The following is a 24,943-nucleotide window of genomic DNA, read 5'->3' on the forward strand; positions in this document are numbered from 1 at the left end:
GAGTTTTCAGAAATGTCAGGAGCCATTTTTATGTGTTGGGGTGAGTGTGATGCTCACAAAAAAAGAGATTTTATGAGTTAAATTGTTCATATACACATCAGTCAATTTCAGTTTGTCTTAAAAAAATTAAAACAAATTTAGGACCACCACAGCAGCAAAACCCACCTCAGTTTAGTAACAGCTCAGATCGTCACTACAATGAGAATAGATGGTCCTCATTAAATGTTGGCCCACTTTAAGTGAGCCTGGCTAGGCTAAGCTAACCCATTGTCACTAACTCTTGAGCTAACCCCTTCACTTTAATCAGCAGGTGGCAAACAGGACAGTGGCTCGGGTCTCAAGTAGTCTAGCTTTTATTCACTGACAAATAACCTAAACTGAACACTGCTTCGTTCGCGCTCTCTTTCTTTCTTGACCAATCACTCCCGACCCACCTCTCTTCAAGAAACATACACACATGTAAACACAACAGGCGATATCAAGGTCAGCAAAAATAATCAGGGTGTCCATGTTTTGTACGATAAGTCGATAACATAATCATCATGACAGGTGTACTTGTATGACATGCTGACAGTCACCTAAAGATGGCTTTGATAGCTAGATAGAGTTACATTGTCAGTCCCTGTGACTTAAAGTTTAGGATCAGGATGGGTGTCAAAGAGGCACACACATGCATGAATGTATTGCAATAGAAGTGAACTACACGTGTGAACATGTGCCAGTAACCTTTATCACATATTATTTCCCTCTCTTTCTATTTACCGTCACACACTGCTGGTAACTATGTAATAAAGGATAAATGCCACACAAATAAGAAGAGCCTAACTACTAATAACTCAGGCTTGTTGCAATCCATGAATTTTCTCTTTATAAAAAATGAGTGCAGGTAAAAGTGGGGACACAGCAGAATGAGTTATTCTCTAGAGCTGGTGAGTAATAGGAGAACACAGGGAGCCCAGGTAAACACTCCTTAGGTAAAAGAGCACCGCATGCAAATAAGTTAGTAAGCACATTAACACACACTAATGTTTAGTTTTTTTCTTATTTATTGTTAGCAAAAGCACAAGAACAAGGACACCAAACCTTTTTTTGTTATTCTACAGTAGCATGAAGGTTTATTGTTCCCTTTCTACATCTCCCTGACATCTGAATCATGCTCACATTGCAGGAAGACATTTCACTCCCCAACATGGGGATCTGAGGGCCCAATTAATATTCAATGCAAATATTACTATCTGGTATCATAGCAACAAGGGCCACTGTGCGTCCATTGGTTGTGCAAAGCCGCCGGTGAGTTTTTGCAGGAAAAAGAATGAGAATGTTTTGAGAGGGAACACACACACACACACACACACACACACACACACACACACACACACACACACACACACACACACCGCTAACAGCACTCAAAGGGCAGCATATTCCTGCAAGGTTCAGCCCTTTCAATATCACAATTTAAATATAGCTACATAGAACGTTCTCAGCACACACCAGGAATCCGTGACTGAATTATGAGCTAATTAAAAGATTTGTGGCGTATATGTTTATCCTCTAGGCAGAGTAATTAGAAACAGAGCTCTGAGCATGTGAATGTTCATGAACCAGCATACGTTAGTTTGTTAAGGTGCCATTTGAACAGCCGATGGTGGTGTTTAATTCAAACTGTTGGAAATATGGAATGCTGTAGAGCTGCACAATATAACAATATAACATAGTCGCTGTTGTAATTTTGCAGTGGTTTGATGGCTGAAGGGAAGAGTTAATTTGTTGGGGGAAGTGTATGAGACAGTCTACACAACTACACAGAGTTTAGTTTTGTTGTGTAGAAACTTTGATCATTTGGGTTTGCTGGTTTAAGATCATTTTCACACTTTTGACTCAGAAGGCATTATTGATCAGCAGATGAAACAGAACTTTTCTTCATGATTCGTTTGCAGGAATAAGATCAATTTAGCTTCCATCTACATGAAGATGAATGGCTTTGTTTAGTCGTGTTAGATTTGAGCACTAGCTTCATATCCTGCTCTAAATCACCAATTAAATTCAAACCATCATTTCCAGCCTCATCAGCATCTGCCTAGAGACTTGATTTAAACATTGTACACTGACCCAAGCAGGCACGCAGCATTGTGTCTAAAATTAGTTTCCTTTCTCTCTCTACCTGTCAGTCTCACTGAGTAAACGGAGCATTGAGGGAGATGAAGATGCACGCTGCTCACTGCCGAGCCTCAAACATTTATTCCATTTTTCTATTTTTACAGCCTTCTGTATTGTGTCTCTGAATACATCCGTACCTGTTCTGCTCTTTGCAGATATTGTTGAGTTGAACAGGGTCAAATACAACGTGCTGTAGTTTGCTCATGCAAATGCAGAGAGGCGACTTAATGATGTTTTGCTGTTTCGTTTCATAAATTCAGGTTTACTCGTCGTTTCTTTCTGTTAGTGCTTTTATGAAGGGACTTGGTTTTCACAGCGCTTCGTGGCAGTAAGACTTGTTTTCCAGGACTGAGAAAGCTTTCTGATATGTATGACATATGCTCAGGCGACTAAATGATTCACAACATACAGGCTACGCTTTGCCGTCCATATGTGAAATGTGAGCGCGACTGTCTCCCTCATCACATGTTTGCAGAGATTGTCCGACGCAACTAGATATGAACATTTGTGAATCGTGTGCGTCTGTGTGTAACCCTAACCCTAACTTAACTGTAATCTTATTATTTTCATTGTTTCCTGCTTACGGCTCTTTCAGATGTACAGCACCTTGAATATCACTTTGCCTGTGTTGCATTCTCCTCCATCTCCCCAGCTATCAATCACCCATTAAAATCCTGCAAATAATCCTTTATAGTACTGAGTCCTCATCGCACTTCTACCATTATAATATTTCAGCAAATGTCCTCCTGCATGAATAATTGAAGGAAATTGAAGATTGAACTAGTGCCCGAGGCAGAGCGGGCATTTGTTTTGATCTACCAGGGTCTTTTTAAGATAGCTGCTTTGGCAGGCTTTTCAGTGCTATTGGCAAACAAGTACAAGATATCAGCGGGGATGTTGAAGACTGCAAGCAAGTTCTGTTACAAACACCCCATGAAACCACAACACAAGGTTATGTCGATCCCACTGGCTCATTAAAAACCACCATGTTCCCATGTACGCATGTTTTTATGCAGTTTTTGTTCACACAGTTGTAAAATAACAAAGTTGTCAAAATTATTGAGTGAGTTTGTTATCTGCTGCCTAAGAAAGAATGAGGGAACATTTTCTACCTATAATGTGTTTGTACATGATCCAAATTTCCCATTAGCACCCACAGATTCTTAGTGTCACTGTTGTCAGATGGGGTATTAGTTTGGAATGATATGACAGAAATATATGTCTGTGTTTGATTCTCATTGCTCTCTCTTCTCTCCTCCATCAGGGAAAGGAAGATTCTTTCGCTTCCGTTTCCCGGCCTTACCTCTCCTGGGCATCAGCAAGCAGTCCCTGCCCCAGGAAGACCCCGATGCCGTCATGGTCGACTCCCCTCGCCACAGCGACGGCTCCGTGGCCACCCGCGACTACCAACTCCCCACCACCCGCGAGAGCTGCAGCCCGTCCTACGCCAACGACACCCGCGCCCTCATCGGCCCCAGCCACTGCTCCACCCCCGTGTCCGGGCCTTTGGACCACTCGTCGCCCAAAGGCCCCTGGGACCGGATATACCCTGACCAGGCCGTCGCCCAGACCGAACACCAGAGCCAGGAAGACACACTCATCGCCGCTCCATCAATCCCGGGCCTCACTCCAACCGCCTCCAGAGAGACCGTGTGCAGTATTCGCAGAGCCTCCTCCGTACATGACATCGAAGGATTTGGGTCCAACTCCAAGACGGCGTTCAGGGACCGGCACGCCAGTGAAGGTAGGAATCTCCTACTGTACTCTGCCCTCACCAAATGCTGTAAATCAGGTTTCCAAACTAGTACTACTCAGTTTTTAATCTATTAACTTGTGCTTTATGTTATTTTATCTTGTTATAATTATAGTTGGTGACCACTGCTATAGCAAACACACTATTGGCAAAGGGATGTCAGCTAATAATATAAATAAGAGTAAGATGTGGTCAATTCATGGATGTTGTGCTTTACATTGAGGGACTTGTGAAGAAAGCTATTACTCATGACAAACATTGACTATAATTTGGCTGCATTAATGACAAAACTCCCTTTGGTCCCAAAATAGGAGATGTGAGATGTGTCTCTTAATCAGCATTATACTGAGTCACTATCCATACCTTGTGCTATTGATCTTCCCTCAGGTCTAAATCACCCATTAGCCTTTTGGCCCTCATTTGGATGAGGGGTAGAAGTGCCCCAGACTGGCCCCGTTTCCTCCAGGCCAATCAGTCTACCCGCCCCCCCCCCCCCCCATCCCCTTATCTACAATTCTCATTCAAATAGCTCCCACCGGCTGACACAGTAATATGTCTACTTCACAGTAATGAATTGTTTATAGGGACAGCAGAGGGGGTTTAACGCCAGCCCCCATTTGTCATCGTAGAAAACCAGAAATTCTTCTCTCACCTCCACTCCCCCCTTTTTTTCTTCCCCCCTTTCTCCTCCGACGCCGTGCTGCTGTGTCACAGACAATGGCCGCAATATCAAAGGTAACAAACAGAAGCCTGCTGCATCTTGAGCTGGTTTAATACATATATCACACAAAGCCTGCTTGCTGCATGCGTTTTCCCACATGACTGAGGTTTATGTTGAATGCAGATGCCTCGGCTGATGATTGACAGTGTGTTTGTAAGTTCCCAAGCTGGAGTCTCAGAAACACTGGCACAACACTAAATGAGTCAGTCTCCCAGCACATGACCCGCTGAACCCTTGCCGCTCGCCAAGGGGAAGACTCAGTAAAAAAAAAAACTAAAAAAAACACACTGACCTCTGCACGCGCTTGCATGAGCACATTAAATCTGTCTCTCTGCTTTTTGTTCATTGAAGAAAATCAATGAAGCTTCACAAGATGATACTTCCCACTGTCTGCAACCTCTGTGTTCCTCTATGCAACCTCTGCTTTCCTCTTTGCCATGTCTTAGTAATTGCTAAGAAACCTGACTGTTTCATTTCTAATTCTATACACTCACCCTTTTCCCTTCTTTAAATAAGCCAATTCACAGTTGAACTATATAATAGCAGTGCTTATGCTGCATGTTTACAACAAATTATGAAGTTACACTTGACTCATTGTTTGATTGTGATCATGATCAAATGACGAGTTCCCGACCACTATTGATGTTTTATAGCACACTTTACTTCACAGAGCCGCCAAAGTGCTCCATTTGCTGTTAAGTGCCATAATGTGTTAAGTAATGTTGTTTATACCCGTGACTACTGACCCTGAAATCCTACACCCCTCCATAATCCCACTTTCCCCTTTTACTTCCTATTTCTTCTCTCTCCTGGTTTGCTAGTGTCTCGCTCCTGGATGGCTGGGGGTATGGCTTCAGCTTTTCCTTTTTTTAAGTTATTTTCCTATGACCGATGTTTTTCCTTACTGTGGCATGTATCGAAAGCTGCGCATGCACTCTCTTCATCCTCAGCTGTCTGTTCCTCTGTCCTCGCCTCTCAATCACTGTACTGTAACTTTTGTGAAACGGGGTGAAAAATCGGCGCAACCTCCGTCTGCTGGCTCACAACGCTGAATCAGCAATTCTCTCGTTTTCACATTTTTTTTTCACTCATCGGAACACGTGTCAGTATGTGTAGTGTCGTCACGTTAGTCTTTATTATGTTGTGTCCACTTAGGGAACATGTAGTATGTTGTGTGGTATAAGGAGGGGAATGTAGTTAACTCCATGGTTGTGTTTAGGCACATTAAACAGGTAGATGGTTTGAGTAACTGTGTGAAGCTGCATTGAATCATTCTTTTCTTTCACCTACAGTGTTCTTCATTATCTTTTAATGAGAAACTTTGAGAGGCCTGTTCATCCTAGACGGGTCAATCAGAGGGTGTAGAGTTTATATTTCAGTATCTGTTGTATTCTCAGTGTTGTGTCATAGTTGATCTCACTCCAAAAGTAAGGGCCACTCCATGCTCACTACCCATGTCACAACAATCACAAACGAACACCAGACTGTTCTCTGATGTCCACGATTCACAACGCCTGTTAGATTAACGATAGGCCAACCATAGAGAGAAGATGTGGCGGCTTTTAATGATGACATCCTCCCTCTGTCGCGTTCTCTTTCAGGGCCGCTCAGCCAGATCAAGTCCAGCCTGCTCGGCTCCACCTCCGACTCCCACCTCAATAGATACAGCACCATCAATAAGATCCCCCTCATCACGCTCAACTTCTCCGAGGCCAACAACGAGAAGAAGTGTCCGTCCCCTCCATCCTCTGAGAAAACCATCATCGCCCCAAAGGTCAAAGACCGCACGCATAATGTGACCGATAAGGTCACGCAGGTAAGATGCTAACTAAGCAAAAAGAAAGTTTCTGAATGTGAAAAATTAACTTGACTTTTTTTTCCCTTATCTGTGGGCTTTGAATCTTGACATTTATTTGAATAACTTTGTTAGCAAGAGCTGGAACCCACATATTTTCTGTTTCAGTGCCCTTTTCAGGTGCTACTTTTCTTACAATATGTAATATTTGAATGCAGGGTACTTACAATTTAGTGGTGAAACCTTCAAATCCTTCACACAAGGTAGTCTTGATATATCATTTTCTAGTCATATTAAAGCTCTCATTATACACATCACATTTCCTTATGTGTGAGAAATGTGTTAAAAAAAATAGACTCATTGTTGTATGAAATCCATCTTCCAACCATCTGTTATTAAGTTCTTCATCATGATTATCGTGGGCACGTTGTTGTCGACTGCAGCCGAAAAAAGAATTAAGAGCAGTAAAAGAAGTAAAAATTTGCATCATAAAGTCAGCACATTAGTTTGCATGTATTAATTATTCACTCCACCAAATCATTTGTTTGCTGTCTGAGGTGCAGACTGGAGCGGCCAGACGTTGGAATCCAATAGTTATGTTCATCAAAATATCATTTACTATCTTCACAAATCACTCTCGCACAGATTGAGCAGCTGATGAAGTCAGCAGATTGCATCAACATACCCCCCCTCCAGCCCCCCCATCTGCCCTCTTTGTGCCTCGGGATGATTAATTGAAACTCAAGGGGTCTGATAACGTAAAACGGCAGAGGTGTCTATCACTTGCGGCAGATAATCAGGGATACTCTTACGGCTGCCGGCGTCCAGAGCTCAGGCCGTATATCTAGAGTTACAGACAGGGTTAGAGGTCATTCTCACCTTCCCTGCCACGGCTGAGAGGCAGCACAGAGTACACAGTGATGGTACGTTAATGTATTCACAGGGGTAGGCCAAAGCTGCCCCAAACCACTGATTAGGTCTCTCTTTTGCATTTTCCCCATTAATGGTGTAACGGATAAAGGGCACAGAAATTGACCCCTGTTTGCACTCAGAGGCAACTCCAGCTGAAGGCCTTAGACTGGAGCCAGAGGCAGAGACAGAGCGGACTACAGTGCATCGTGCTGACCTCTCCGTCCAGCATTAAAGTCAAAGTTATTAAGCAGCTGAGAGGGCGGGCTTGTTAATGGGGTGTTAATGGACTTTTATAACATGTGGTAGACCAGAGGACCTGAAAACCCATTGGTGTGTAACTTCTGCTTCGTTACAGGGTTGTGTGTGTGTACAAAGATTAATGTGCATATTAGTGGGCCACTAGTGCTGCTTTTCTAAGATGCAACAGTACAATGTAGCATCCCAGCTTTGACTCCAGTGGGGGACATTAATCACATTTTATGCTTCCAATCACTCTGTAGTGTCAGTTAATATATTGTGTAATGTGTTGTCACAGTGTTATCTCCTCCTGCCTTGTATTTACAATTTCTGCTCTGCCTGGAAATTAGCAGCCAAATGCAGGTTTCTGTGGATACACTGGTTGCTAGGTCCTCAGCCCCCCCTCCCCTCCCCTCTGCCGTGACGGAGCATATGGCTTCCAACACGTACTGTTAGTTCTATGTTTTGCATAGTGCATGCTGTTAGGCATCAAAATGATTATAGTACCAAATACTGTAGATAAATAAGCCATGGGGGGATCGCTCTGTGTTCCCTTCTTTCACAGTTTAGGTCTGTAAACAGTTCTCTAGACACCTGACTGTGAGTAACACAATGCAACAGCAGATGTCCTGAAACCAACCCCAGACTCCTCTGAGTTCATTTGAAGCCACGATCAAGGAGTCGGACACGCGCTCTCCTGGCCTTGGCTGCCTCACAGCTACCACAGGCAGATGGAGGGTCCACCCAGGAAGCTGGTCAACTAAAAAAGAAACTCCCAGCTCACATGCTGTTTCTTACATCTTAAATGTCCCAGAGCGTGCAGCTTGTGTACACAAGAGTCTCAGATGCCCACCACTTTCCACTAATGTCTCAATTTAAACTTCTGTGGGTTATCAGAAGCCAAATATGGACACAAACTGGTGGTACGTGCATCATTTTTAATGATGAAAGCCACGTGATTAACCACAGAAACATGAAACAACACTCTGCTCTTATAAATAATACGCGGGTCCTGACAGCACAGACCAAAAAGAACCGGAGAAGGGGAGAAAGCTAATGCTCATTTGCATATTGTTTGAAGCCAAGCCAAACAGAGAATGAGCCTTCCATTATCCCACAAGAGAGAGTTCATTTGTGCCAAGTGCACATAGCTACAGTAGGTAGGTTAAATAATTAAGATGGGATATTTTATTTAGAAACATATTGGCTGCAACACGTTAATCCAGAACTGTCATTCTGCCAACCAAGAAACTCCTCCCAGGGAGTTGGATGCATGTATCCATGCATGCTGAGAGCTGTTGGTGTAGTGCAGAGTTACCATGTTGTTTGTATCATCCCTATTGATCATAAACTGCATGGTAGCAGCAGTCAGGTTGTTCAGTGTGCACTCTTTCTTAGAAGTTACAGACAAATCAATCAAATGTGAAATCCAGGCACAGTTATTTAAAAGTCAACAGCAATTACACATTGAATTGTGGCCATAATGAATCAAGCATGTGAAACACCTGCTTTTAATGAAGTGGCAGCCTGATGAATAATAGAAGACATTCGCTCAGTCTGTCCTTTTTGTTTTCTGATCGATTTCAAAGGTTATCCCATATAAGAGGGTAAAAGCATTTGACCTTCCCCATCAAACAGGGCAGGAGTTTCTAATAACCAATTCAATTATTAACACTTCAGCCGTTTTCTTCTGCTATACATCATCCTTCTGTCCCCAATCCCCTCCTCTCAATCACATGGGGTTAGAGAGGTGATCGGAGCAGAGATAAAACGATATGCAATACATGATGGATGCCGAAATCCTCATTTAAGGTTCTTTTCTGTTGCAATCTCTCGCTCTCTGGCACATAGTAATTGTCTGTCTGCCCTTGCAGCTCATGTACTTTACCTGCCTTTCTCTCTTTGCATTCTCCTTTTTAAAGCTACACTAATCAGCAGCGAGTGAGCCATGGCCTGAACATTCCTGGCTATTGAAGTGTCAGACACTTAGATGAATGGATGTATCGTCTGCCCGTACCTATAATTACCTCCAAGTCATTGAGACGCTTATCCGAAATGGTCCATGACGCTTCTGTAATATTGATGTTAAGAGCTATTTGGGTATATATGGTAACTGCAATAACAGAGATAATGATAGTGACATCCAGGCTGACTGGATTGGATTATACCTCCACACTGATTCAAAACATGATGACTTTATTCATGCTGCTATTGTTGTTTTTGGTCATTTTCTGTACATATTTTTTTCATGCAGCAGTTTTTTTTCCTATTCTGATTCTAAGCGATGCACGTCCCAGATATTCTGTCTCAAAATTGATCGTGATATAATCTCAGGATTTTCTCTAGGATATTATCTTAATCTTAGGATTTTCTCAAGGTTATGAAATCATGACTCTAAAGCAGCATGCTCCTATATGGATTATATGAAAAAAGCATTGTACTTGGTAATATTTTTAAATTTAAATTATTGGACTTGAAGCTTTTTTTTTTCTTGTTTCATCCTTTACTTAACCCATGAATGATTTATTTGGGGTAGGGGGAATGTATGCCTCAAGTAATGTGCTAAAGCAAGGTTTTCCTTTGGTTAAGATGATGTTGAAGTGCATTGGGATTGTACAGTATGTACAGTCTTCATGCTGAAGTTCAGCTCCTAAAGCCAGATTACATACATAGAAACAAACATGACCTTTACTTGACCTGATATTCAGTCGTTTTCCATTATGCATGTTCACATAGTAGCACGCACAGCAGTGTAAAGCACGGACACTCTAATGCATGTTGGCTTATATTGAACTGTATTTACATTTTACTGACATAAACCCATTTTCTTAAACCATGGGGCATATTTAAAATTCATCTGATATTCATAATGCTAACCTCATCTAAATGAAAATGTTATGCAGATATACAGTGAAGACTTTCAGGCACTTTTGCTTTGTTTACGACACTAACTTAAAGTGGTACTCCAGAGAGTTAATGCTGCACAGTCTCAAAGTTGAGGAACTTCAGGGAGACCGATTTTAAAAACAAGGAACGGTCAAAATCAAAGCAGCAGTGACAAGGATATCCTGACTTTTAGTGTCTAGTATAGGTCAGACTCTTAAAAAGCTGGCTCCTACATTCCCCACATTTCAATTTGATAGTCACTGCCTTATAAATGCTAATGTTTTTCATACTTAGCACTCTCAGTTTGTAACACAGGCTTTCTGTTAGGAGAAATCTACATATTTTACACACTGTGTGTTTCCAGGTGTTGGTGTGAAAAGGGTTGTGTAAAGGCTTTTGAGGCTCCAGAGGGAGCTGTGTGAAATTTGATAAATTGACAAAAGTGATGTCAGGGTCGGCTGAGACTGAAGACTGACTGTGAAGTTTGAAAGAAGTGAGGTTACCAGACTTCTGTAAGCAGCCCAGCTCTGGTTGCTGCTTATGGTTATATTAGCAGCTAATAGCTTGTCGTTGAGTCGCACTGTGGGTAATGTAGGTGCCAGGTTTTGACAAGGAAGAAGAATACATGAAATAAAAAAGAAGATAACTTGGGTTGTGCTGCATCCAATTTGATCCTTTTTGAAAACCTGTCCATCCTTAGTCTGACAATTGAATTGGAATGCAAAGATAAAGGTGTAGAGTAGTCTGTTCAAGCTGCTCACATCATCAGGATTACGTTGTCAGATTTTAGAAAGCTCCTCAAGAGCAACATACATTTTACAACAGTTCTTACAGTCTTCTCATGGCCACTAAACTGATCTTCATGTGCACAGTCAGTCTAAACAGGAATCTCCAGCCAGTGCTATTGAATTATACTTACCTCTAAAATATGTATAAGTGATTTGGGTTGAAAGCCGAGGCAGATACAGGGAGATACATGTAAATGGTAAATGGACTGCATTTATTAAGCGCCTTTGTAGTCTTCTGACCAATCAAAGCACTTTACATTTGGCAACATTCACCAATTCACACACACATTCATGCACTGATGGCAGAGGCTTCCATGCAAGGTGCCAACCTGCTCATCAGGATCTTCTCTAATGCACATTCACACACACACCATTGGCACAATGTGGGTTTCAGCATCTTGCCCAAGGACACGCTTGACATGTGGACCGGAGGAGCTGGAGATCGAACTGCCAATCTTCAGATGAGCAGACGATCTGCTCTGCCTCCTGAGCCAGAGCCGCCCCCTTGTTTGAGTGAAATGAGTCCTGACCTTGATACATTCTCTGTCTTCCTCCCCAGGTTCTTTCACTGGGCGCAGACGTGCTGCCCGAGTACAAACTCCAAACGCCACGCATCGACAAGTGCACCATCCTTCACTACAGCCCCTTCAAAGCAGTGTGGGACTGGCTGATCCTGCTGCTGGTCATCTACACGGCCATTTTCACCCCCTACTCCGCTGCCTTCCTCCTCAACGACATCGAGGAGCAGAGGAGGCGGGAGTGCGGCTACTCCTGCTCACCGCTCAACGTGGTGGATCTGATGGTGGACATCATGTTTATTGTGGACATCCTTATCAACTTCAGGACCACGTACGTCAACGCCAATGAGGAAGTGGTCAGCCATCCGGCTAAGATTGCCATCCACTACTTTAAAGGGTGGTTCCTCATAGACATGGTGGCCGCCATCCCATTTGACCTGCTCATCTTTGGATCAGGATCAGATGAGGTAAGATGTGGTAGCTAATCACTTAGTTTATCAATTTATATTAAAATTGGAGCTAATGATCCAATGATTCTGAGGTAGGCTGCTAGAATCTCTAAATCAGTCAACACATCAATCAGCCTGTCCATCAATTTGGATGTTCTTACAGTCTGGAGAGGAGCACAAAGAGAAGATGATTGAAACAATAGAAAACTATTCTATCTATAATAGTGTCTAGATTGCAAGTTCACAAACAGGAAAAAACTGATGTGAAAGGTCAAACCTAAATAAACAGCAACATCCTTTTCATTCATTCTTGAAAGTGTTATTTGTAGTTTTATGGGATCAGAAGATGACCTGAACCTTTCACAGCTGGATTATATTTTTTAGCTTCTTCCTCTTGTACCTCTTGCCCTTTTCTCTACACTAAAAAAATCAAAGCTCCAGCAACACTAGTATAGCCAACACTAGTGTGGCCTTCATCAGGGTCATCATAAAACACATTACAAGCAGTATTCTAATAGGGGAGTTAAAAAGCAGGAAATTGGTTATTTCTTGTATATGTTTTTCTTCTTTTTTTTTAATGTTCTGCTTTTTAGATATCTTATTTAAATGTGTTTTATGATGACCCTGATGGAAGGCCACAAGCAGAAATATGTTGGTTTATTAATAAAGTTGTTCTATACTACAAATGTTGCTGGAGATTTGACTTTTTTAGACTTTTTTCCCTTCTCCGTGCATCTTGGAAGCAGGTGAAGTTGTGCCAGGAACTTCTACTCTGCTTCTACTTTTTCTCTACACTGAAATTTCCCTCAGGTAACTGAAAGAACCATTAAGTTTTTTATTTTCGGGGGAAAAAAGCACTCAGCTTTACAATACTTCACACAGTAGAAAGAGAAATCCATAAGGTATCAGTTAAAATAACACATTTCAACAGGAACAAATAAATAAAGCAGAACATCAATCTGTCATCTTTTTTCAGCACATCCCATGAGCCACTGGATTTGTCTCCTGCATAAATCTAATAGGAGCTAACATCTCCATATGGGACACATATGGTATTTCCATCTTTCCACCAAAGGGCAATACAAATCTGTGTTTACATTGTTTCACAACAATACTGTAGCAAAGCCCAAGCACTCCTCGCTTACTCCCGTGTCACGATGTGAGGCCACAGCTCTGGCAGTCAGTGTTTTTGAGCTGTTTTCTTGAATGTGAAGACTACTCACCCGATCTGAAGCTCAGCTGTCACATCTGCTTCCCTGTGCTCTCTTTTCATCAGAGCCAGACTGGAGGGCCCCCGGCAATCCAAATCAGTTAAAAAGGTCTCAGCCTCCCCAACCACTCTGCCTGTGAGAAACTATTTTGTTCATGTACCTCTGAGAGAGATGGCTTAGCAAGTTATCTAATGCTCAGAGCGAGTAGTTTAGACAGTGCAACAACAAAGGATACAAACCTCAGCATGAACGTACATTGGAATTCCTCTCTCTGTATTTGGCACGTAACGTACAGTAATAAATTAATTCTTCAATAATGAATAATCTCATTTCCAAATGTGGTTCAATGCAGGTCTAACCTAGCTTCTATTTTTTTTAAACCGAGGCAGAATCAAACGTACAAATGAAAAGCACACAATCTAAAATGTGTGAAAACACCAGATGCCAGGACGCATGATGTCACACCCCTAAACACACACACACACACATACAAAAGCATTCCAGATCACTGTGTGTGTTGCCACTGTGTTGGTTTGTGGAGTCATTATTTACCAGTAGGTGTGTGCTCCACTGAGTGTCTGTGGCTAGATGCCGGCAGTGAGTGGCAGCTGGAGAAAAAAGAGCAGACAGCTGAGCGACACCAAGGCACAATGTATGTCCTCGTCATACAGCCAGATGACTGGCACAGTGACAGAACGCGTGTTCCTGTTACAGCTCGTGTCCAGGGTACACAGTGTCAGCATGAGCCCAACGACAACATATATTATTAAGTATTTCTAGTTATTTTAGTTCCTCCAATCACCAGCAAAGACTGAAAATAACATATCCATATACAGTTTTAGCTCCTGTCTTTAAGGTGTGTTATTTTAGCTCTTTGTGCAGACACAGCGACTATTTTTAGACATAATCTTGTGCGCCTTTGTTGCCTGGAAACCATCTCCGACAATATGTCAAGATTTTTCTTTTTCTTTTTCTTTCTTTTTTTTTGCTGATTTCATCAGAAACACGACAGGTTTAATTCTCCCAGGAGAAATTCCTTTTTGATTGTAGGATTCCAGTGCTGCTGTCCTGCAGAGGAAGAGAAATGGTGCGGTAGTGAATTTACCTAGAAGAGTCATTTGAGCCCCTCCATCATTTTCAGGTTGTGTAATGATAAGATGGAGCTTATTTGCACATCAACGTGTACATAATGTTCAAATGTGTGGTAATTGCAAATAACGTGGTTTAATGGGATATTTGCCTTAAACCTAAAATTCAAATATGCTTTCCCTTTCATTCTGAGCTGGGTAGAGTAGATTTGTGCTCATAAACAAGTGCAACAAACAGCTCTGAACTAAGATGTCTTTGGGCATGCAAAATTGTCCATTTAGCGTTAATATGAGTTGATCTTTTGGGGCTCTGTCCTCTTAGACAGTCACGAGCTAAATCTATTTTGGTGCTCTGTGATAAATTATCATAAACAAGTTAAGTCCACAGTGTGTTGGGCTTTCATTCGTCACTGAAGCAGTTCCAGAAAGCTGATCATGTCAATGAATATTATTGATCAGATCTCATCCTTTGGAGAGAGAGCTGTGTAAAGTAACACATATTAATTTAACCTTTTTAGGAAACACATGTACAAACCATCTTTTACAAATTCTCATGCAAATTAGAACAGCTTTATTTTATTTAATCCCACCACCCCTCTAACCCCCCACATTCAAACTGTTTATTCAGAGTGTGAATGTGCACTGCTTTGCCTTCAGTTTAAGGAGCCTGTACAGATGCACTCTGACTCCATTATGCAGCAAAAACCTTCAGCAACGGCTGTGCTAAACAAAGAAGAAAGAGGAGGCAGGTACATTGTAACAAGCAGCCCCCTCAATCTCACTTTGGCTCTGCTGCTCACACAGTCAGAAAAGATACTTAGAGTTGTGATTTAAACCCTATTCACTCTCACACAGTGACAAACTGTGCACAATATATCTGCAGCCTTTTCACATTTTATGAATAATCCAAAAATATGATAATTTGTGAAATTTCAATAGCTATGGGGATTTAAAGGTTAGAAGTTTGCTTAAAGGGGTATAACAAAGAAAAGTAAAGAAAAGAAAAGACATCTTCCATTTCCTATAATGCAATCCACCTCTCCAGTTTGTGATTTTATTGGTCGAGAAGTTCTCAGCATGAGTAATTAACTGAGCTCAATTAAGTTAAAGCCACTAAAACAGTAAAATTCAGGTGAAATAATGAAAAAAAGCAACTGAAATTTAAATGTACTTGCAGGAAAAAACTTCACATTATTCAGAATAACACACTTTATACTAGTAAGAGATAAAAATCTGCACATATGGCCATTATAATGTAGCATAATGGATAATTTGACATGAGAAGACGTTGACTACTTGATACCATGTCGTGTCAGTGCGGTGTTAAAAGGCTATATCTCAATCTCGGTGAACTCTTGGTGTTTTAAAGTGGCCAGGCATGTCTGGAAAACCACAATGGCAGATGGCCAGAGGGATAATCAGCGGATATGTTTTATACAGCCGGTTGCTAATGGCAGCTTTAGCTTCACTCCTCAGCCCCAAACGCCTCTGACTTACAGTAAGCCCAGATTTTAATCAACATTACACTGTGCGGGCCCCATCATTACAGCCTGAGCAGGTCACTCAGATAGAATCAGCAGCACTACACCTAAGGCACTGCATGCTCACAGACAATGTTCACTGGATAATTTAGGGTTCATCTGGTTCTATGTATGATTCATTCACTGTTCACTCAGTTGTCAGTGACAGGAGGGGTGGGGGGGGTGGCCGGATACACAGCAGTGAATGATGGCAGTGATTTAGGGGTGAGATTGGGACGGAGGCTCTTTTAATGGACCCATCAGAAGCAGCTACAACGCTCTTCCTCACCACGACGGAGACACACTTCTCCCTCATGAATCATTTTCCCTCCAAAAAAAAGAAAGAAAAAGCAAATCCACCAGCCCCCTTTCCTACTTTTCATACTTTGAATAATCCGTGTTATATTTACTCTCACCTGTGCAAGAGGCGTAAATAAGCAAGTATAGGTGTGAGGAAGTAATGAGTAATGATTTCCCCAAGGATATTAAGATAATTGTCAGTCGCGATAGGGAGTGGTTGGACCTATTAGCATTCTCAAAGTCTCACTTATTGTGTTTACAGATTGCACAACACTAATAGATCGGAGTTGTGTCATGGCTGTTCTCTGCCCCCCCCCCCTCTACTTTTCTTCCCCATAGTCTGTGTGTTAATTTAGTCGGGGCCAGAAAATGGAGAAGCGCAGATTAAAGTGCTTTGAACAGAAGGCAGTGTGTGTACATTGTAATATATGCACACACATCTGCTAGTGTCTGATCTGCGTGTGTGTGTGTGTGTGTGTGTGTGTGTGTGTGTGTGTGTGTGTGTGTGTGTGTGTGTGTGTGTGTGTGTGTGTGTGTGTGTGTGTGTGTGTGTGTGTGTGTGTGTGTGTGTGTGTGTGTGTGTGTGTGTGCATTTTAAGGGGCCGCTTAGATGCTGGTTTTCCTCCCACTGGCTGGCATCAAAGCTTTGACAAAGGTTCTGAGCTGGCGATATTTTGGCTTTTTAGAGCTAATTTTGTCATTCATCATATGCAGTAATACAAAAAAATGCTTCATCAACCAACAGATGTGTCACCAAACTCTCTCTTTCTTTCTCTTTTTTTCCTCATACACTTATTTGCATACCAGTCTGTTCCACTAAAAGCCAGTTTCATATTGACTTTTATGATTTTTAGAGCCACAGGCAGCGTATTTCTTAGTCAGCCTGGTTTTGTTGACACTAAGAGACGCTGAGACCTTGAAAGATCTGTTTACACCAGCAGCAATGATCCAGGAATGTCTAGTCTGTACAGTACATGTGGCTTATGAATAAGATTAAGCATTCTAAAGCTACATATGTTTTTGAATCTCTAATCCTGAGCTGATGATCTTTGTGACCCCTCTCCCGACCCATTCTGAAGAGGAAAAACAACTTGTTCACTTTGATTGCAGGAAAAATGTTCAGAGTGTCTGGAGACATTTGTATTTGACCCATGATTTTTTTTTTTTCCTGTCGCTGTTTGCCATGCAGTGAAATCAAATCAGAAACTTAGAATCTTTGGTCATTTTTGAAATACAGTTGATTATAATGTATTCCATTGATTGTGATGACATCCGACATCATTTCAGAGATGATATGTTTTGTTATATTCCCATTTATGTGTGTGTTTCCCACTCTAGACCACCACTCTGATTGGTCTGCTGAAGACAGCCCGTCTGCTACGGCTGGTGCGTGTGGCCCGTAAGCTGGACCGCTACTCAGAGTACGGTGCCGCCGTCCTCATGCTGCTCATGTGCATCTTTGCCCTCATCGCCCACTGGTTGGCTTGCATCTGGTACGCCATCGGCAACGTGGAGAAGCCTTACCTGGAGCATAAGATCGGCTGGCTGGACAACCTGGGCGTGTCGATAGGTGATCATCCTAGTTTTCTTTTCTCTCTTTCCAATTAAAGTTTCGATCACAATCAGGCTAAACATGTGTTTAACTTTTGTACGTGCTAAATAATATTATTATATTATTCTAGGTAAAAAATACAACTACAGCGACCCGAGCTCTGGCCCCTCCATCAAAGATAAGTATGTCACAGCACTCTACTTCACCTTCAGCAGTCTGACCAGCGTGGGCTTTGGGAACGTCTCCCCCAACACCAACTCTGAGAAGATCTTTTCCATCTGCGTCATGCTTATTGGATGTGAGTGACAGCTGAGTCACAGTGCTTTACATACAGTATTTTAATCCTGTTATTATCAACGCCCTCTGTAATCAACATCGTATGAGTAAGACACACACATGTCGCTATTGAGAATCTTTAAGCAGACGTTCACAATGTATTTTACAAATTCTCACACTGTTACAAGTCATAAAACATGCATGTTCAGTTTATTTAAGCTTACATATTTGCTGTCAGGTAGGTTTTTCTCTGGGGGAAAATACATTTCTGGCAGCAGCAACAGTGTTTTTGCTTTTTTGGGAAGAACCACAGGAACAAGTAGGTATAGCTTATGACCAGCCTTAACCACTGTGGCTCAATGGACACCTGTATGGCTTCTCTCTCAGCTCTAATGTACGCCAGCATCTTTGGGAACGTGTCCGCCATCATCCAGAGGTTGTATTCAGGTACAGCCAGGTATCACCTCCAGATGCTGCGGGTCAAAGAATTCATCCGCTTCCACCAGATCCCAAACCCACTGAGGCAGCGGCTGGAGGAGTACTTCCAACACGCCTGGACGTACACCAACGGCATCGACATGAATATGGTACGAGAGGAGTGCGTGTGTGTGTACCAGATGTCCGTGTTTGTGTTCAATAGAGAGGCTTGTGTATCTGACAAGCTTCTAGCTTTTGTTTTTACAATGATAAAGAAATATATGTTAAAATGTGTTGTTCCTTTTTTCTTTCCTGTTGCTTCTTCTCTCTCCTCCAATATCATTTGTGTGAGTTTGATGTTTTAAACGCCATTTCTGCTACAAACCTGTCCCCTTCCCCCCTGCCACCCCCAACAATGCTCTTACCACATTAACCTGAAGCAATCTTGCTATGTCATCAGCATAGTATAATGTTTTCATCACGATTATACTGTGCAATGTTCAGTCATAGCCACAAAGTAAATGAAAGCCACAGTTACTGCTTCTGTATCCAGTAACTCTGGCTTTTTCTCATCTCGATACTGTTCATGGTACTTATATAAGTTTGTCTTTTCCATGTCTGCCTCATGTCAAATGGAATGACCCCCACCACTCTGGTAAGAGCAGGAGGTACATGTGTTAACACAACTAGTGTTGATATGAATGTTCCCCAGTGGTAGAGCATCATCTAGCTGTGTCTGATACTTCTGTAATAGTGGAATGCTTTGAGCTGTTAGCCTTTAGCTTTACTGTGCTGAGAATAACAGATAGCATTACTCTGTCGGTTTTTAATATACAGTTGTTATTGTGCTGAACGTGCATGTTATCTGAGGGCATGTTCCCTCAGCGTCTCATCTGTTACACAACCTACTGTACATACATGATCCGTGTCTACATCATAGATACAATACAGTATCTACTTATGCATGCTAGTTATTGCAGAACACACACCACACTGAATGTATCTGGCGGGCCACAGTAATGGTCTATCACTGGTAGACTTGCACGTGGCCTGCCCCGAGGTCCCTTTTTGCATGAAATCTGTGTATTCAAACACAACCCCATGATATTCATCTGGTACCAGAGACAGAGTGAATGACGCCTGCGAGAGTGGGCATAGCCTCACCGGGCACTGCCAGGTTTCCCTCCCACCATGGGAGGCTTGGCTGCACGCTCTGCGGTGGCACCTGCGCTTGCCAAATGTTGTTCAGTCTTTCCTTTCCAAATCTACTGATCAGTTTTTGTTCTGAGCGACAAAAAGCTTGGTCAGAGCCAAAAAACCAGTGCAGGCTACATTTTCTTTGCCGTGTGTCATTAGCACATTGTATTTCATGTGAGAACGACAGAGATAACAAAAAACAAGTGTCGTCTTGTCTCTATTGTCCCTTATGTGTCATCATAGCCCTTTTCCTTGCCTTCCACTGTCTGTTATGGTGTTAAAGCTTGAAACAAAATGTGGTCCTTATTTACAGTCAGTTCATGTTGTCCGGGTGAGAATCATTAGTTGTTTTGTATCTTTGTCTTTAAAGGGTAAGTGTGTTATTAATCTTTTTCATGCATTAGAAAGTCCACACAAAAGATGTTAAATATATTGAAAATGTTAAAATGACTTCTTTTCCAAATATTATTAATATATGTATTTCCAACAGTCTCCCAGGGTTACTCTGATGGGTAGGAATGCTTGAACAATCACAGTTTGGTCAAGTTTTTAAAATTCAGCAGATTATGAGTCAATAAACAAGATTGAATAATGTTACTTTTGGTTTTATTATAGTTCATAGAGTAGTTCCATCATTACAGTACATGAAGGCAGTGAAACTCCTTTATAAATGTGTCAAAACCTCACAGAGAGAAGACGTTATGAACATTAAACCTGTGTTTTCAGTTCGTGCTGTCATTTATCTGCAGCTTCTCAATTCTTAAATGTTCTGTCTTGTCTCTCGTCTAAAGCTGCTGAAAGGCTGAGCAAAAAAACAGTAAATAGTAGCTCTGTGTAGACGTAGCAGGCTGTTTCTGCTGCAGGTTATAATAGGTTTTGAGAAGAAGGAAAGAACACAAATGGCAATTGTGTCCAATATCTCTGGGAATCTAACCAATTTGATCCGCAACTTCACCCCAAATCAAAAACTCAACACACATGTACAGTTCCAGCACATCAAATCACTGACAGTTTCTAGAAACAACACCTTGACATCAGGTCTGACCACCATTGCGTCTGCTTTGGCCCGTGTTTCACACTTAGGTCCTGAAGGGTTTCCCAGAGTGCCTGCAGGCAGATATCTGCCTCCACCTCAACAAGAACCTCCTGGAGGGCTGTAAGGCGTTTGAAGGAGCCACCAAGGGCTGCCTGCGGGCCCTGGCCATGAGGTTCAAGACCACACACGCACCCCCTGGAGACACCCTCGTCCACAGCGGAGACGTGCTCACTGCGCTCTACTTTGTCTCGCGCGGCTCCATCGAAATCCTTAAAGATGACGTAGTGGTAGCCATCTTGGGTGAGATGCTGTACACTTCATTAAAGCTCTGACCTTTGCTGTGGATTGCATTGACCTCATGAGGTCATCAACATTACATTATTTGTGTTTGTTTATTAACTGACCCATGAGGTTGGGGTCAGCACTCCTGTGTGCACTAAGAAACCCCTGGGAGCTTGTTTTCAACCTTTCTCAGTGACCAGTAAAAATTGTCGAATCGTCAGAAATCACAAGCTTTGAGGTTTCCTCTGAGTCACATGAATAATATATCACATGCTTCTTTTCAGGGATAGTTTATTTTCTTGTGTATTTGACTACTTTAAATGTTCTTGTATGTATGTGTATAATGTGAACATACAGAGCATGACCCCAGACCAATTTAGATCATTTCCTGTGTGTGTGTTTGTAAAATCCAAGAGTTCATTAGTCCATAGTCATTATTTGACCACCTTTAACACATAAGAAATCCTAATAGTTGGACCATGTATAATTACATTTATAAAATTTAGATTCTAACACTGATGGCTGATCAAATTAAACTATAAAATACATGCTGTAATTCCCCAAAGTGCAATGAGATGTTGTTACTATGTTTTGTCAGACCAATAGTGCAAAACCCAAAGATACAAAGTTTGAAATCATATATGACAATTAGAAATAGCAAATATTCACAATTGAGAAGCTGTAGTTTTGAAAATGATTAAAATAATGACTAATCATTGGAGCTCTACTTATCAGAACTAACATTACCGATTACAAAATTCAGTCACAGGACAACACACAGAAAAAAAGACTATTCTAAAGCTGGATTGTATGAATGGACTTTATTATATTTAATCATTTATTAATTGTATTGAAAATATGGATTCCATTAGGCCATTTTACATTTATACGCAAAAGAAATATACTTAACTTGAGTTTTTATTTATTCAAGTAGCATTTTTGCATGCCTGAGGGGTTTATATGAGGGCCTCCTAATGTCCCCCTCCCCTTTGGCCCTGACCTTAGATCCATGAATTGAGCTACTGTAATCCAGGAACTCTGCATACCATCCACACACATTATTAAAAAGGGCATCCATTATTCTGCCTGTCTGTAGAATATCAGTTCTGAGGATGCGAGGAATGCCAGTACTGAGCGCAATGCAAAAAAACCAGCATGCTTAAACACAATACGTGCACACTGATGTAGAAACGGAGGTGACATTCATTCAGGGTTTCTCCTTAACATCTGTAACAAGCTCAGTGAATTGTGCAGTTGAGCAAGTACAGAGCTAAATAAGACGCTGGCCTGATAGTCATTCCAGTCTGGTTAGCTTTGCCTGAACTTACCTCCATTAGTGAAGACGCGGGTGGGCCAACTAAATGAAGATGGCTCCGCTCTGCTGCGATATGGCTGGGTTGGCAGCTGAGATCCCTATTGGGTATGTTCTAATAACTTACTTCAAAGAACATTGTGATTGCTGCCGCCTCGCAGCCGTGCCTCAGATGAAGGGAGAGGACAGAAAAAGAGTGGGGGAGGACACCTGGTGGGACGAGGGTAACAGAGGATATGTGTAGATGAAAAAAAAGAGAGCATGATTGCTTTCAAATAGAGATAGATGACAATAGAAGCAGAGAGGGATGGGAAACTGAGCGAGTGGGTGGAGTAGAAGGGAAAGGGTGGGAGAGAACAGGGGAGTAAAAGAAAGGGACAGATTGAGGAAATCAGGAGAGAAGTGAAGTGACAGAGGGAGAAAGGAATGTAGAGAGTTTGACACTGTTGTCAGCATTGTGTGATAAATGTTTTATGACAGGAGTCACTGAGCCGCAAGGCATTATGGACAGCATCCACATGTAATCACTGTAAATCTCATCTCCTCTCCCCTTCTCTCTCTCCTCACCTCTCATCCCGCCAGGAGCATCCAACTAAGACTTTTACGCATTTGTTTTTCTTCTAATGACTGTTTTCTGCCAGCCAATGAGGTTTGGCAAAAGCAAATGACACAATAAGGTCACGATGAGCAAGAACCTTGTTAATACACACGACTCAGCACATTTTCTCTGCAAGAGAACTTGCTGATTACTCCATTTCCACACTGTCCTGCTTTTTACACATTTCCATACGGTCATGTAACATATATGAACACACTTATAGTATGATCAAGTGTTGCTTCTTTCTAAGCCTTAAAATCTATAACTTAATTACAAAATGACTCAGTTGGCAGTGCTGTGAACAAGACAAATGTTAGCCTCAGCAAATACAAACAAACTAAATCCACAGCAGTATTTGGAAATGTTCATTATTCATAAGACTTGATTTCATAAATAATACATGATATATAATATTTGTCTAAACCCTGCAGCCGTTCCATGTAGGTTATTTCTGACTAAACAAACAGGAATGTTGGACCTCTGTGACTTGATTGTGTAAATCCTTTTTTAGATGACAGATGCCCTTTAGTCTCTTTTACATTCTCATGCTTCTCTGCCAGGTGTCCTGTGTCTTTATAGGTCACCACATACTGTACTACATACTGTCCAACTGCAGCTTCTCCCAGCAGCTGTGAGAAAACAGCAGTTAGAGCTGCTCTCTCCTCTGTGAAGATCCTGCTCCTTAAGAACACAGCCAAGAATAGATTAAAGGAAAATGTTATGTCTTTAATTAGCTGAAAGGAGACAAATACTTACATTTGATTACTTTCCTCTTTCCCTTCTCCTCCATCTCCCCTGTTTCTTCTAACAGGCAAGAACGACATCTTTGGCGAGATGATCCACCTGTTCTCCAAGCCGGGGAAATCCTGCGCAGACGTGCGGGCGCTGAGCTACTGCGACCTCCACACCATCCAGAGGGAGGAGATTCTGGAGGTGTTGGACATGTATCCGGAGTTCGCCGATGACTTCCTCACCAACCTGGAGCTGACCTTTGACCTCCGTGATGAAAACCCCAAGGTAATGTAGAAAGATAGAAAGCAGTTACAGTATTTAGAATCAGTCTTAGTGCCTTTGCTTTTTACTGTACATTAAAAAGCTTCTAGTAGAGCCCATTTACTGGAATTAAACAATCTATTCCCTGTATCTCTATCATGTCCACTTAAAATGGATAAATGGCTTTTTTTATTCATTCTATTTCGTTCTTCACTTTATCCTGGCTGTGGGAATGAATGACATTAGTCACTGTATCTCATAAAGGGACAGGAAATGCACTTTGTGTTGTCCTCCTGTTATTTATTCAGAGAATGGGAAAGAAGAGAGGGAAACAGTGTCAGAGACACATGAGAAGTTTCTGGTAGGATTACATCAAAAACAAGAGATACACAGTGCTCCACACGACAGACAGTAGTTTCTCTTCCTTAGTTAAGTTTCTGCTTCTAAGATTTGATCTCAGACCAACAGAGACGACAGATTCAACCAAACTATCACCCAATCAATTTTCTCACAACTTTGCATTATTATGTATTATTGTGTTTAGAATGGTTTGAACATACATAGTTTTATGTCCCTTCTTCACAGACGACCAACCCACAAGCCAGTGATTCTAACATAGATGACGTCACTTATGGAAGACGGGCGTCTTACAGAAGAAAATCCTCCACAGGTTAGTTTGACACACAGAATCACTACTGTTGATGTGCTCTTTTAACATAATAATAATTGTTTATTCCTAATATTTAAAGAATTATTGAGTTAACTTACATTTCAGCCACTCAGCACCATTAGATATATTAAGACAGGAGTCTAGTTGGGACACACACATGTGAACCACCTGTCAAATTTAGTTTATACTAAAGAAAGAATTCTAATGATTAATAATGTCTCTACCAGTTATTTTAACATGTAAAAATGGATTGTGTTCAGAAATGATTTATG

At 41.7% G+C, this 24,943-nt stretch overlaps 1 protein-coding gene across 1 annotated transcript in view; it reads left to right on the forward strand.

The window, feature by feature from the left end:
- kcnh7 (potassium channel, voltage gated eag related subfamily H, member 7) overlaps window positions 1–24,943 on the forward strand; it is a 66,235-nt gene that overhangs the window by 33,944 nt on the left and 7,348 nt on the right. Inside the window, exons 4-14 of the mRNA XM_062445541.1 lie at window positions 3,425–3,904; window positions 4,628–4,648; window positions 5,456–5,479; window positions 6,236–6,450; window positions 11,812–12,237; window positions 17,677–17,908; window positions 18,021–18,188; window positions 18,554–18,753; window positions 20,864–21,116; window positions 23,820–24,025; window positions 24,587–24,671. Of these exons, the coding sequence (XP_062301525.1) occupies window positions 3,425–3,904; window positions 4,628–4,648; window positions 5,456–5,479; window positions 6,236–6,450; window positions 11,812–12,237; window positions 17,677–17,908; window positions 18,021–18,188; window positions 18,554–18,753; window positions 20,864–21,116; window positions 23,820–24,025; window positions 24,587–24,671 (2,310 nt within the window). The remainder of the gene's footprint in view (window positions 1–3,424; window positions 3,905–4,627; window positions 4,649–5,455; window positions 5,480–6,235; window positions 6,451–11,811; window positions 12,238–17,676; window positions 17,909–18,020; window positions 18,189–18,553; window positions 18,754–20,863; window positions 21,117–23,819; window positions 24,026–24,586; window positions 24,672–24,943) is intronic.

This window comes from Scomber scombrus, chromosome 24 (assembly GCF_963691925.1).
Source record: "Scomber scombrus chromosome 24, fScoSco1.1, whole genome shotgun sequence".
Taxonomy (NCBI): Eukaryota; Metazoa; Chordata; class Actinopteri; order Scombriformes; family Scombridae; genus Scomber; species Scomber scombrus.